This window comes from Harpia harpyja, chromosome Z, assembly GCF_026419915.1.
Source record: "Harpia harpyja isolate bHarHar1 chromosome Z, bHarHar1 primary haplotype, whole genome shotgun sequence".
NCBI lineage: Eukaryota > Metazoa > Chordata > Aves > Accipitriformes > Accipitridae > Harpia > Harpia harpyja.
Window position 1 is genome coordinate 11,904,914 of NC_068969.1, and position 15,829 is coordinate 11,920,742.

A 15,829-nucleotide genomic window follows, 5' to 3' on the forward strand; every position below is an offset into this window, starting at 1 on the left:
TTCATGACACTAGACTACATGAGCTGGAGCTGAGTGTCAGAGACAAGCAGATTAACAGTTCCTATTTACCATAATAGTTTTAATAGAAAATGAGCTCATTTGTATAAACTACTGGCTAACAGATGAAGTTTTGCAAGCCTTGCTAAGGAGAAAAATTCAAAACAATAAGTGATTTTTTCGGGGTATTTACCATGATCGTAAGAACATACAACATTTGTCAGCTAGTGATACAGCACAGAGGTCTCAGAGTGGTTTGTACCATCTAATCATAGACACGAAGCTCCTGATGTGTTTGCCTTAGGTAAGCCAGGTTAGAATCCCTCATATTCTGATCAAAACACAGAGCATTAAGAGACAAGAGAGGTCCTCAGGGTTCCGAATTGCCTTCTGGTCTTTCAGAGCAGATGTAAAGCACCAAGGACCTGAATCTCCCTCTGGAAGTGTCTGTGCTTCTCCATATGCTGCAGGGAGCCTGAGGTCTCTTAAGGTCTTAGCGTAGGCACTCCAGATAAGTGTCTAAACATCAGCTGAATTAATCCCCTTTCCCCTTTCATGGCCAGGCTTTGAGCAAGCTTCTAACCTGAGGAAGCCTCAGCAGGGGAAGTCTTACAAGCTGTGTTTACCAACACAGCTCAACATTGAACAGCATTCCTTGCAGTTCAGAGGAAGCTTTCTCTTGATGAAGCTTGGACACACTTTGGAGTTCACTTGTCCCTTAGAAAGACTGCGCTCTGCATTGCTGTTCTCATCTGGCCAAGCTGAATTCCCTCTGGAGACTCTAAGTAGCTACAATTTCTCTTCTTCTGCTCCTGGGGATGCTGTTAGGGCTGCACCACTTGTCCTCCCTCAAGCAGACAAAGATTTGTGAGAGGCAATATATATGGGACAGAAATCCTGCCATCACAAAACTTCAAGTGTCACATGGGACTCAGAATACATGGTAGCTGAGCAGTACTCCTCTTTTTATCCAAATTTAAGGCCCTTTGAGCAGTTGACAGCTGCTTTTCAGCTTTGTGTTTGTGTACAGCATCTCTGGTCTCTAATTATCCATTTAGGTCAACACTCATACAGAAAGGCATACAGAGCATGGCACATACGAGTAAAATTAAGATGCAACAGTGTCCTTAGGTCAGCTTTCACACTGCTGGATCAAGAGTGGGTTTAAGCAAATGCAAAGGCAGGTTGAGGCTGGGGAGTTGGGGACAGATCTATAGTATAGAGGCAGTTGGTTGCAGCCCTTTACATACATTGGCTGACTTTCCATTGCAGGAGTGATTTTGGCTTATTTTCTTTTTGTTGAGAAGCACTCATTCTTGAATGTTCACAGCAGCCCTTTAGTGTTCAGCAGGCGGAAAACCCAGAGACTACAGCTGTGCCTTCAGCTTGTTCCAAAATCTCCACTTGGTTGAAACTAAATTACAATGTTTTGTAAAATTGGAATATCCTCTCTTGGTTGCATCCCTCACAAAAACCAAAGTGACATGCCAAGAAACCCAAAAGACTAAAACCAAACAAGCGCATTCTAAAATAACCCTATCTGCTACTAAAGCAGCAGCACATACTGTTCTGTGAATATCTTGAAGCTGCTGAGCAGCTGTAACTGTGAAAAAGCAGAGTCAAGCCGCCCTCTCTGAGTTCCCATATGACAGTAATAACCCTCTCTCACTCCACCCTTCACCCCAAAGAGCAGATCAGACAAGAGCACTTTCTAGCATACGGAGAAGATGGGTCCAGGGAGAGAGGCCAGCTAGATAACCTCTTCAGGTTCAGCGTACAGACTCCACCCATCTTTTTCTTGATGATGGTAGCTAGAAGTTGTTATTGTTATGAAGATTTAGAAGGCCCTTTTCCTTTAATAACTTGTCTTTAAGGCACAGCTTCCTCTCAAGTCCTCAAACGTGGATACATCTGATTTACAGTTGACAGTGAGAATCTTATTTTGGCTCCCTTGTTATAGACATCATAACAATGTCTAACAACACAATCACATACTATTTCTTCACTGGTATACAAAATGCACACGTAGGGGGTCAGAATTCAGGTTGCACAGGTAACTGCAAAACTGGAATTTGCTAACTTTGACTTCTTGTGCGCCAATCCAAATAGCACTTTTAGTGCAGGGGAGTTCTATACGTAATTATACAAATTGCAATAGTACAGTCAGGAGTCAGGACCCCATTGAGCTGGCATTATACAAACATACAAAAGATGTCCATCTTGAAATCCATGGGGGGACTTTCAACCTCTCCCAGTACTACCACTCTTTATACATGACTCAGTGATAGAACGTGGTGGTATTGTACAGAGTGTTTTTATGGCTCTGAACCTACCTTATTCAGAAAATCTGTTAGTCATCTTGAATGAAATTGCTTCATTTGCCAGTGAAATGATCAGCCTTTGGAGATTTGTACCCACTAACTTTAGGCTTTTTCATAATACTGCTAAGAAAAAGACAAACATGATGGCACAATGTTTGCTATGGAAACACAGTGATGTATCATAAACATACTGCTCTGAGGTCACAGAACTTTGATCAGCAATGACAAGAGAACATGCCTGTCAGAGAGCTGCCGTACAATTGTTTTCAGGAAGCAGCTTCCTCAAACAGTAGCAAATGAAGGACGGGGAAGGCGAGCTGTGAACTAGCTGATGAAAATCGTCATTCTAAAAACAACAGCAGCTTTAAGTTTAGAATTGGTTATACAAGCAAAAGTTGATGCAACTGGAGTCAGTGTAATGCAAAGGACACGTCACCAAGTGATACCACGTGGCCATTCCTGGGCAATAGTGAGCCTGACATGACATTTATTAGCAGTGGATAATGCATCTATATTAATGCTTTCTCCTAGAAAGGAAAGGGGGTAGCAGCTGTATATAGCAGAAGAGTGTAAGCGTGCATGTTTTGAGATTCTTTGCATTTATAATGAAAAAAATAATGGTTAGCACTACTGGAGATTTAGATAGAGCTAAGCACAGTTGGAAGGAGGAAGACTTAAAAGAAGAATGGTGACCATGGGGCTAGGATTTTTTAAAATCACCAGATCTGGAATTTTAGTCTCTTTGTATCTCAGTTCCCTGCCCAGAGTACTCATTAAATACACAAGCTTTTTCAACACTGATTATGAAAAGCACGTAAGTAAATAGGCAGAGCCAGATAGCTTCGCTACAGACAGATGGATAGTGCCTTAATCTTCAACAAATATGCCCAAGTTCTTTCATGGCCATAACACACTATGCTCCTGATCTCAGTAGCTCTGTATGTAAATCCAGAAGAATACTACTGAGGTTGTAGATTTGGACAGGTTTAGTGCAGATTGGAAACATCCTTAATTCTTCGTGTTTTGTTAAGGAAAAAAGCAAAGAGCAAACAGAACACAATTCATATTGACATTAGGAGCCAGCAGTCCAAAGGGCTGAATCAGGTCTGTGGTTCCAGGGCATGCCAGTGCCACCTGATAGGGTTGGTCGGTCATCAGGTCAGTCTGTGTACAGTGCAACTGATTTCAACTATGTAGGGAACGTCAGACGCATTTTAGTACCTGCTCCGCGAAATCCTCCACAGAGGTAGAGCTTCCCTTCCACGGAGCCTGCGCTGGTAGAGTTTGTTCGTAAGGAGAGGAGGGGAGAAGGCATAGGAGGTCCATCCCTCCAAAAGTCTCCATCAGGGTTATAAATCTCCACCGCATCAAGACATTTCCGTGTCTGTCCCCTGTCACGACCAAGGCACCCAATTCCTCCTGCAAAAGATACACAGGTCAAATACAGCAGTCCCGGGTTCTGCTGAAAAATACATTGCTGGCTGCACAATTTTTTGTGTACATGTCCTCATCTCCCTCCCTTTCTCTTCCCTTTTGCAGCTCCAGAAGTTTGTTAGAAAGTAAGCTCAAAACAGAAGCTACTGCACATTATCTACAGACATCAAAGCAAGATCCTTTCTGAAGTCTTGTGTTAAAGGAAGGACAAGCAGCATGTCCTCAAAATGCAAAGGTATTTTGTCTTGTTTTCTGCCTATATAGTAGAAACTGTCATAATTACTTGTTCTGTGTGCTGGACAAATTGCTTTATCATTAAGTTGCAATGGATCAAAAATTATTTTCCAATTACTGTTAGTGGATTTGACCCTCACACGCATTAACCAACAATCATTTGGATTTGTTGGTTAGTTGTCTTCAATAAAAGAAAAAGATTACACCCATGTCTTAAGGGAAATCAACTTCCAGAAATAAACCCATGCAATATGCAGGAGTACCAACTGAGTTATTTGTGACAAGTCCTACCATTGAAGGGTTAATTAGGATGCCTGAAGTCGGTGTGCAGGATTGAAACAGATCTCAGTTTCATTTGCTGGGATATACTGCAACAGGCTGCAGACATACCCGAGATCTCAGTGCACGCTGGAAACACTGTACACTCAAATCACAGCATAAGCACTGCCTTTCCAAATCCTTTCCAGTGATCAGATCCAGATTTTGAATTCACAGCCTTTGGTTCTCGAGAATTAATATGCTGACATACCCTCACAGGTTTTCCATCTGTGCCAATGGACACAATACCCTGTAATGAGCACTGATGGCATGCTGAAGCAGTTCTTTTGTGCATGTGTGTGTATGTGACCACTTTTAAATATAAAATGACTGCAATATGCAAGCAATTTCCACATGAAGGCTAGCTTTCCTGATACATGTGTAGGACTGCTCAATTGTACAAATCCAAAATGCATTGTATGGCATGTAATTATGCCCTTGTTTATGCAAACGGAAAGGACTGCAAGTACAACCTGTGCAAGGCTGGTGCGACTGCTTTTAAAATATATTGCCCCTAGTGCTGTTAAGCTGGTCTGTCAGAGAAATGAGCCCCTAGTGCTCAAAGTTTTACTTGCATATGGTTTTCCACCTACCTCTTAATATGGACTGTGCTATTTTTTCAACACTGTGTGCATTCTGCAAAAGTATTTGGAAGAGGCAACTACATGTAAATGGGGACCACAATGCTCCAAATGTGCTACCACTGTATTCCTGATCTGTATTTTAGAGGCAGGTAAAGGTAAGACCAGTTATCCCTGCATCAGAGCAGCAAAATTAGAACCAAATTCAGTGTCCATTATCATCAGCAGGAAGTTTTCCTCCAGCTGAACTTAGCAGCATTTGATTCAGTTCAATATTTGAATTTGAAAACCTTCACTGCATTTGGTTTTCAGCTCCTTTTCCATGCACAGCAAATCTTTACTTGCCTACCAGCAAGGTCCTAGCAGTTTGTATTAGGTTCCTCTCAGTGTGTGCTTAAACAAGGCTAGCATCCAAATGCCTTCAATACTAGCTTAACACCCCCAACTAAGCAGCATTTGCTCTGATGGGCTCCTCCTCTGAGGCTTGATTCACCTAAGAGAGCTGAGGTAGGGAGTAATCATGGTCACAGAATTTTGCTAATCATTTCCATGCCAAAAAGGCAGTTGTATGCATCACCATGCTGAGCTTTTCTCACGATGGAGTCTCACTGAGCTATTCTTTAAGACTATTTAGAAACAAGAATAAATTTCAGAATTCAAACATTTACTTATTGTATTGTTCTTTATGCCAGGAGCATTATCCTTTTCTATGCAGTATTCTCCACTACTCCTTATGAGAGAGGTGCCACTCTAGGGACAGGACACTATTCCCCTAAATTTATCAAGAAAAGATTTAAGGCGTCATCAAATTTTTTAACTGATAAGGCTATTTAACTGATTGCTTATCATGTAGCCTTTCTGACTCTACTGCATCCTTTGGTAGAACCACAGAATACAGCATGCAAGACAATTTGCTACCAGGGTATTCACAGTCTACAGAGTGCAATGTAACATAGAAAGAGATACTCAAGGCAGTTTTAACTTGGAACCAACAATATTAAAGCTCTCCACAGACTGATTTGATCTGTTCAAAAGACAGTTTTGTGGTGCCAAATACAGACTGCTGCTGGTTATCTAGCTTTTTTTAAAATTAGCCCAGGTGTTACTGTATACCACTGAAGAATATGCACTCACCCATAAGAAAAGTCTTCACATGAAGAATGAAGGAGCATCTTGTTCAATCAGAGGAATGAATGGTACCAGTTAGGGAATGCATGTGGCATGTCAGAGTCAAACAATAATAGCTTTGCTGCTGGACTTGATATTTCAAGGCGGGGCAGTGGACAAAATGTCCCACAACTCTTCTAGAAGCATAATTGCAATTTATTTCTTAATGCATTTTTATTGTCATTTTCTAAATTCAGTAACTGTGGGGCATAGTAACTTCAGAAAGAACAGAAATAATCGGGTACAAAACTGATACAGCATGGTCAGTGACTTTTTGCAAAAAATCACAACCAGTTAATGAAGAGATTCAGCTGCCAATCCAGGGGATCCACCACCAAACATTTTTTCTGTATAGTTACTAGAAAAGTAATTTTTCATGACCTATTGGAGTATCTTTTCAAAACTTTAAGAGCTACCACATATTTTCAAGCATTTATGAAACCTTCATTGGACAGTTTAAGCAACTTAAATTTAACCTCCTTTAATCCCATGATTATCAGAGGCAGTCCTGAAGGTACAAAATATCTCCATTTTATTTACGCCCTCCACAGCCATTTCAGATAAATCCAATTTCATGTTCAATTTACAACAAGGGCAAAGCTAAGTTCTCAGCAAATAGAAAGTAAGAAGGAAAAAATCAGAGGGGAGTAATGTTTAATTTTCAAGCTTAGAAAAATAGTATTCTGAAAAACAAGAAATCGAGATTTTCAATCTCCTCTTCTAAAGCAATGCTAACACTGAAATATTGCTAACAAAGGAATCTGAGGATATTAGACTCTACCAGCACTGCTTTGCTGTGTTCCCAGTAGTTGAGAAACACTCCTGTGAGACAATAGGTTTTTTCCTCTATGGAGGCTGATATCTCAGACCTCTTCCCAAAGAACTGAATATACAAATCAGCAAATAAAAAATTCTCAAATTTAAATCAATTTGCATCTGCAACAGAGTGGAGCATCTCACATTAACCAGGCTATCCATCATCTACAATGTATATACCATGCAAGACTTCAAATTGGCAGAAGAAAAGAAACTTGCTGTGTCACACAATTCAGGCTGCTTTGCGCTCCGTCATTCATGACTCCAGATCATCTTGTCCCACTGCTTTCTTCATTCAGATTTATGAAACCATTAGAAGTGCAAGTGGAGACATATGGAATTACAGTTAAGACCATGAAGACTGTCTTTATTTCATGTTCTCTGGGTAAAGCAGCTGAGCTCATGCTCTGCTCCTACAGGAGCCTCTACATAAAATGGGGGTAACCTTTAAGAGGCTACAGCAGAATGCAGTAAAGAGGGAAGAGGGGTTTAGGTCATTTGGGGAAGACTCTTGTGCCAAGTGACCCACCAGCAGCGCATGAATCTATACTTGTGATTGTACCTTAAACCACACAGAACTACAGATGAGGTCATTAAAACACACATGCAGTGGTCGCAGGCTCCTGGGAGTCCCAAGAGGTGTGCAAAGGGCGGCAATTGCTATTTCCATGCCCACAGTCTGGAATGGATGCTGGGGAGGGTCCTTCATTAAGCCACATTCACCTATCCCATCACAAACAGAACTGGTGAATTCAACACCACCTGGCTTAGTTCTCTTCATAAAGCCCAATTATATGTCCTTTGTGCAGGGGGAGATGGATTTCTCACTGGGAGTTTTGAACATTTCTGTCATTTTCACATTCATCACACGAGAGGATTTAATCCTAGAACTCAGTCTTCCCCCCCACCCCCTTACAAATACAGCCTTTCAACACATTAGGCTTTTTACATTATGCGCTTTCCCTAGGAGATATTTCAGATGCCACTGAAGGGCTAAAAAAGCCAGTGAAGCCACCTTTGTGTTCCCAAACCATTAATGCTTGAGAGCTTTCCATATCACGCTTGGATGATTCTGCAATCAAACATACTTTCAAGGGCACTCTGTAAGCAGTGGTTCTAATGGACTTTAAATTTAACATGAAGCTCCATTAGTAAAATAAATATATAAATAAAATACATGATCCTTATTAAGAAATCAGGATAGAGAAGACAGGCCTTTGATGCAAGAAGGCAGAGCAGGGTAGGTGATGCGATTAGCACATCTTCAGATTTTCAATGAGGTACGGTTCTGTGCCTTGCTATACCCACATGCTGCTCGTAGCTGGCTGAAGGCAAAACATATTGCTTTGGCTGAGGTCAACTGCCTCCCCCTTACTCCACGCTCATCTGAGAAGACTGAATGCAATTTGAATCACATCAGTTCTAACAACAGAACACCCTTCCAGCACTTGAGGAGGAATGTGTAACAGCAGCAAAGTGGTAAAGAGTCAGTGGTCATAATTAGTTCAGCAGGTGCAAAGGAAATAAGTGCCCTAGATATATCTATAGGAGTGAGACTGACACACAGTTGAGTTTTAAGAGAAAGGGAGCATTCCTACCTACACATATCCAGTGACTTCACCCACATCACCAGTACTTGTAAAGGCAGGCACTGGTGCAGAGCAATTGCACTCCCAAGTCTCATCCACCCTGAACTCTTATGCAGCTAAATCTGCCAGGCAGCTGAGTCCAACATGGACAACTTTTTTCCCCCCAGGAGAGCCACCCAGATTCAAGTCTAGATTGCTCATGGTGCAGACCGGATGGCTGACCAAAGTGACACCTACAAAGTGGTTGGTGGTCTAGATAGCACCAAAACCAGTTTATGTACTCCACTGGGAGGGGCAGGGTGATGGCGACATCTGAGTATCAGACTTCATACCATTTAACTTGGTTCCCCCCCTAACAGACAGCTGAAATTAGACATGAGCTACAGTACCTCAGCCAGGGCAGTATATCAAGGAGCAACAAGAGCAGAGCTGCTCCCAGGGGGAAGATGACCCAGGTAATGAGCTCACTGTCAAGGCACAGAACCAGAGGCAGGCAATTGCAGTGGGTCCTACCAGCAGTTGTCAGGCAAAGGCAAGGTAACAAGAAGGGGCTGGTACCCTCAGGCCTGTGTTTAAATGATGCTTCTGGACCTATGGGCAGAGCATGTGGGTGGAGGCCCCAGGTGATGCTGGTCAGGATGATCAAGACCTGTTAGTGCCCTCAGGGCACTGACACTGCAATTCTTTATCATATCATTAAGTCCTCAGATCACAGTACTGAACAACATGTATTCTTACGAGTGCTGCTTTGAATTTTTATCAAAGGAACCTGGGAAATGGGTGAAAAAAAGGAGTAATTCTCCAACAAGCAAGTGAATTCTAAGCTTTGCCTCCTGTAAAATAATTCACTATTAAATTGATCTCTGGAATGCACAATGGACTTAATAGCGCTAATCTCTTATGTAACATTTCCCTTCATTACTCTTTAACGGCACTCAAGCTGAGAGTCTCAGCACTTACATCGCTCTCTCAGTCTCTGCAAAGCAGGGCTGCATAGCTGGTTTCTCAGAGAAATAGGGGAGCAATAAAGCTAGCCCTGGCAGGCACTTCCAAAGATGAAACTGAGAAGCATTGTCATTCTTTACTAACGCAGAGCACAGCAGATGAGGTAATGAAGACACGAGGGCAAAAGATTGATTAGAAGCAGGGCTGAAAAAACAGGTGATTGTCTTCCTAAACATGGTCAACACTTTGGTTCCAGCTCCTCCTTTTCCCTTGTAATGCCTTGTTGTCATTTCCTTTCATAATCCTTAAGTGAGTAGGGAGCATTTCTGATCCCATCTATCAGGCCAGATTTTTGCCTTTCTTGTTCTTCCCTGCACACAGGCACTCTGGAGGCTGTTGCACAGGTATAACAGAGCAGAATCAGGCCCATAATCTGCTACTTGTCAGAAGTCCAAAGCATATTTATAAATAGACATGTTTATTTTAGAAGAAGGTGTTATTCAAATGCACAGTTAATACTCAAGCATGAAAGCTAAAATGTCTCCTTCAAGCCCCTCCTACACAAGCTCTGCTTTCTAGAGAGACCCTAAAGTACATATTCAAATAAGTATTTTATGATTGAGACATTCAGTATTTAATTGAACCTCATTTAACTGCTTAAAACTTTTAAAACAGGCTCTCAGCAGGAACTCAGGGGAAAAAAACAAGCTGTAAGAGGTGGGATGCCAGGCTGAGGAGGATAAACAAAAATTCTTTGATTCCTAAATCTTCCCTAATAGGATTTCTCATTTAAGTCCTTCTATATGTTCTTATTTATAAAGCAGGAATTATATAACATAAAAGCAACACATGATTAAAGCTGTCATGGTGATACAACATTTTTTACCAGTGACCTGTATTTCAGAGACAGTAGTTCTACTGATTGTGTTTTAACATAAGCTAATGAATATGGCATTCAAATGGATTCATTTGGATAAATTTTCCTAATTTGTCCGTTGGCTGTAATGAGTTTTCAGAGACCTAGCTGGAAAGGACATTTTTTTTAAGCAAGAGATTAAAATGCATGACCTTAAATAGAGCCCTCCCATCTGGTTTTCTTCCAAAAGTGTCTCAATTGCCTCTGTCATTAAGAACACAATACTACTCTTTCTTGGGCTTTCCAACGAATATAGTTATGTTCCTGGGAAAATATGGAGAGAAAGAGCTAAGACCAGTCAAATGCGGTGAATAGGAGAAAGGATTTTGAGCCTTAGGAAATGCTGTTCATTTACTTATGAGGATTATGTACACTGTATAAATAGCATAAGGCTCTCTAGGAACATTATACAACAAACAGACAATTATATGGCAGGATTGCTGATTAAGACACATGGTACAGGTTCCTGAACAATGCTATTACTCAGACCAAAAACTCTAATCTATTTCTCATTTTGCTTCCATCAGTGTGACTCTAGAATAATTCCATTTAAGTCATTAGGGTTTTACACGCTGGAGCTGGCAATTAGGTTGGGAAGAGTTTTTGGACAGTGACTATGTACTCTCTGTTCTGTGCCAATAGGACTTTTCAGAAATCAACACTTCAAAGGCTAAGTGTCAGATTCTGAACTGGGTTAGAACAAAATGAGTCTGACACAACAAAACTGAGATCAGCAGACTACTTACTACAGATTTACACCTGCATGTATGAGAGCAAAAATTAGATTTGTGTATCAAGGAGTCTGCTACTGCATCTTATTCAAAGCTAGTGCTCGACCTATGCTTTTTGCTTCATATTTATGATGGAAATTGGATTCACATATCAGAGACATTAGAGAGGATCAACTTTTAGTGCAGTGAATTTTCACTTATGCTCTAGAATCCCACCTAATCCTGAATGTGCTGACACTTGTATCAAATGTACAGGAAGACAGAGATCCTACCTGAAAGAGCTGACAAACATTTCATTTAAGGATTTTGTTTTCAAGAGTTTCTTGAAAGAAGTCTCATCTCTCTGCAACACTATGTATCCAGCTAGAGCTATATATTTCTTTATTTCCTGTTTTTATTTCTGGGAAGTGGGTCTTGGTCCTCATGGCATACAGGAAATATCTTCCATTTACTTGCTTCCACCTTGCCTCCCTCCTCCTCCTTCCTCTGCCCCCAGCAGCCCCCAGTGGATCTTCTCAGATGGGTGCAGACTGCAGGAAGCTCATGGAGACAGTGCACCGCGTAAGGAACAAATATGGTATGACAAGCAGATGATGCTTGCGGGAATCCAAGCATTGACATCAAGCATGCTTCTGAATTGCCCCTTCCCTGAGTGTCCTGTGACTGGGGGTTCATGGGAGCCTGTTAGATGTTCAAGTTCTGTGCACACAGAGTTCACTGCGGGGATCCCCCATTTGGAGTGAGAAGGGGTATAAATGGCAACGGTAGAGACTCCGGAGAAGTCTCTCTCATCTGTAGCACAAAAGCTTAGTCATTACGCCTGAGCATAGACGTCTCTGAGGTCACAACATGAGGACAACCTACGAGCTGTGATACTCTTCAGAATGTGTCTTTTTGCACAAATTGCCCTTGACAGCATCTTTCTAGATTCCCACAGTGCCCCACATTCCTTGTGAAGCAGGGTGATGTCCGAGGGATCCACAGCTTTGAACAGCCTGCAATGGTTTTGCCATCCTCGTGACAGTTGCTATTCTTTGGTCTGTCAGCATCAACCTCCGTTCCTTCCACTCCCATTCTCTCCTGAATGTCATCTGCATGATCAAGTACTACATCAGCCAGATTAAGAACGCTTTCACTGTCTTCCTTTCAATGCCATGAATTGCCCGTTCACCCAGCTGGGGTTACCATCGCAATTGTTTCCAAAGGAAAACTGTACCCACCTTGCAGCCCAACAGCCTGAGAACTCACAAGGTAACAAGAACTTGTCACCATGAATAAACCGTGGAATGTAGCTTTTCTGTGTGAGGTTTTAATTACAGTTGGCGAGTGTGAGTTTACAGCTGGAGATGAGGCCATGTGTGATATCAGCAGGGTAAGATGCCAATATCAGTGACTGTATCACTGTTTCCAAACAGAATTTGTTTGGAAATTGCTTCATCATTTTAGGAGGTCTTGGAAAATGCTTTATTCTCTTCTACAGAGTTTTCAGACTGTGATGGTTAACATTTAGCAACCACATTTTTTCTCAATTTTAACAGGTAAATCTTCATTTCCACCGATACTGTTAAAGGCAGATTTAAGCCAGCATATTCAAAGGTAGAATTTGTTGACAAATCATTTTTGGCTCAGTGTCAGGTTTGTCCTTCAATTAAAAAATTAGTTCTAGTACTATTTGATTTCCTAAGGAAACGAGACTTATGCAATTACCCTCACTGCATGTGTGTTCTGTATCTGCATTTACATTATTTTGTCTGCCTCTCATAGCTTTTGGCCAGTTGGCCAGTTTCAACCAAATTTTACAGATTTATGGACGTTAAAGTCCTTGCAAGATTTGTGAAAATAGGCAATCAGGAGTTTGTGAAAACATCCCAGACCTAGGTTAAAATGTCTTTCCTGCAATAGGTATTCATGCTACCTGAAGGTAACTCATTCCTGTCTACACTTGCTGCAGTTACACCTTGAGCGGACAGAGCATCAGAACAGAGGCAGGCTCAGAAACACAATGGTAAAAATCGCAGTCTTTCCCAAAAATCTGCTCTCTGAAGCAGTGTGTGAGCTTAGTTACCTTTGGTATAAATCACAAACAAGTTTATTCATTACAGTGGAATTACCCCAGATTTACGCTGTCAAAACTGAGAACAAACACTGTCTTTGCATATATTTGGTTACATTTAGTGGCAAGAGTGAAGGGTCCAGTGCAGCAAATTGTTAATCTCAGGATTAAGTGCATTGGTTCCCTTAGGACTGCTTGAATAAGGACTGCTCATGGGAAGGTGTGTGAACCAACAAAGTGATGGAGACAGAACAAGAACCTGTCCCAGCACATGCACCAATCTGACTGTTAGCAAAGATTTTCTCACCAAAAAAAAATTATTAGTACTGGCTAACATGTAAGAAAGAATTCAAGTTAATGTTCAGCTCCCTGAATACTGCAGCACTGGCAACTATACCTAATAAAATCATAGAATCATAGAATCGATGCTTTTTATTTTTTTACGTTAGCAAAATGCTTGTGAAGGTCTGTGAGACCATGACATTTCCTCAATGCCATTTAAACAGGCGCTGTTCAGATTTAACACTGTGCTTTGGGTTCAATCTGTACATTTCATTACTGTAATCACTCAGATATGCTTCTTGCTTTGTGAGATTTTGAGGGAAGAAAATGGATGCAGTTTTCCTTATTAGCCACTCCTTTTCCTTGTCTCGGTGTCAGGCTTGCTGTGAAGAAGACTGTCAATTTATTTTATCACATGCATCCCAAGGTGGCTCCTTTTTTTTAATCCCTGACTCTCTTGTGTCATCACAGCATTCGTGGTCTTGATCTCAGAGCACTTTTTACTGAAATGCATGAATACAGCCTTTCTCTTCCCAACTATTACAGCTGCTTCTGCTGCCCCATTACAGCATCAGGGTCAGTATAAATAATTATATATATTTAACCTTTTACAAAGGATGGAGTTTCCACATTTTCAAAGCACCTTTGAACTTGGGCAGCCAACACTCTCGTTATTTTAACAGCATACTGACATTCTCTATCACTAAACTTTGACAATAATGAAATGATTTTCTGTTTGCAAAACTCTCTTTTCCCTATGGGCTTCTTTCACCCTTTCTCCTAGTTGTGATTATGGGCTTGCCTCAAACCACTTAAGAGAAAGAAGTTTCTCTAAAAGATGACAAATGCAGTGTTAAAGCCATTTTCCTCTCCTACTTCAAACACACCTTTCTTAGGTACACCCCCTGCAAAACGCTTTCTGTATTACATGCCAGGAACAAACTCTCCTTTATCCATGGTATGTAACAACCCAGACAAAACAACGACACCCCTTATAGAGGAGGTGTATTAAGTTGATAAAGTGGTATTTATTGTGTTCACTTTGATAAGCTTGTAAGCAGGAGTAGGTTGAAGCAGAAGGGACTGAAAGGTCCTGAGGTACTGACGTGATTGCTACCTTCTTCATGTCTGATGCTGCCCATGGGACCATGGGAGCATGGAAGGGCATGAATAACTCACAGGCCACCTGTGGATTAATTGACTGTATGAACTTTTTTCCCACTTCTTCAAGAACTTTCCAGTCATACACCTATCTGTAATCCTTCTCTGTCACATAGACATCTTTCTGGCTCCTATTCCCCTTCCAAGATGCCCCTTTCAACTTTTTCCACATATCATTCCCAATGTCTGCAATGGCTTTCTTCTCCATCTGCCTTTCCCTGCCTTACATCATCATTTTCTCTTCAGAAAAATCCCTTGCTTGCCAGCTTCTGAGGTGTTTGCTAGTGTTCAGAAACAGGTGGTGTTCCTTCTGTTGGCTTGGATAGAGGTTGGGATAGGGCCATGAAGGATGGTCTTTGGGAAAAGCATCATGTTTTGGATGAACTGCAGAACTGGGGATATGGATGGGGACCATTTTAGGACAAAAGATTTTGGGGTAGGAGATTACTGAACTCTTTCACACAAGTCTTAGAACTTTTGCTCAAAATACTGTTTTGAAACAAAAAATTTAAAATATTCCATAAAAAAAATGACAAATGAACGATTTGGATTTTCCAAAAATGCACTGCGTTGAGGTGGGTGGAAGAGACTGATTAATTGAATTTTGTTAGAATCCACAAATAATGTTTGTTTTGACTGGTAAATCCAAATTCTCTTTTCCCCTGTGCTATGCCTTCATGGCGCTGGGTATGTTCCTTAGCTTTTCACTGCTCACCTGTGAAATGGTGCTAACAAGGCTTCTCTCCACACCTTTTAAATTTCATTATTACTTACAGCACACACTGGTACTCCAAAGAAAAGTAGTTTAAAAAGTAAAGTATCTTTGTTTCGTTAATGCAGAGCACTAAACATTCACTTAATTTAATCTTCATGAATTAAGGAAGGAAGAAATTACGTGGGGAAAAAGTAGCTCTAGACAAATAGTATCTACTGAGTCCAACATACTTTGTCCTATAGTACAGAGCAAAGGGTGAGATATTTCACTTCACAGAGGCAAATTGCTGGAAAGAAGAAAAAGTCATGGTGCTATCTGTTAAAAATCTGTTTCCTCTTACCCAAGACATAAATCTCACTGTTGACTACAGCTGTGCTGAAGCGGTATTTGGAGTACTTCATTGGTGCGCCTTCTGTCCATTTGTCTTGGCCTGGGTCATACCGAAACGTTCTGTTACTTAATCGATCCGGCTCATCGTCAGGCAGATCCATCTGTATGAAATATGACAACCATATAATAATACAACATTTGGAGCCCTCTGCACACGCCTGCATGCAATTAATCACAGC

The 15,829-nt window shown here is 41.2% G+C and overlaps 2 protein-coding genes across 5 annotated transcripts in view; one reads left to right on the forward strand and one right to left on the reverse strand.

Annotated features, from left to right (window-relative positions):
• Positions 1-15,829, reverse strand: part of KBTBD12 (kelch repeat and BTB domain containing 12) — a 45,347-nt gene that overhangs the window by 15,508 nt on the left and 14,010 nt on the right. For both annotated transcript variants that reach the window (XM_052775921.1, XM_052775922.1), the window contains 2 exons: positions 15,601-15,751; positions 3,540-3,737 (listed from right to left, as the gene is read on the reverse strand). In XM_052775921.1, coding sequence (XP_052631881.1) covers positions 3,540-3,737; positions 15,601-15,751 — 349 coding nt within the window. The remainder of the gene's footprint in view (positions 1-3,539; positions 3,738-15,600; positions 15,752-15,829) is intronic.
• Positions 3,562-15,829, forward strand: part of MGLL (monoglyceride lipase) — a 109,107-nt gene continuing 96,839 nt past the window's right edge. For 2 of the 3 annotated variants that reach the window (XM_052775924.1, XM_052775930.1), the window contains exons 1-2: positions 3,562-3,754; positions 3,858-3,987. In XM_052775924.1, the coding sequence (XP_052631884.1) occupies positions 3,969-3,987 (19 nt within the window). In that variant the 5' untranslated portion in view covers positions 3,562-3,754; positions 3,858-3,968. The remainder of the gene's footprint in view (positions 3,755-3,857; positions 3,988-15,829) is intronic. The other variant, XM_052775925.1, reaches the window with a different exon arrangement.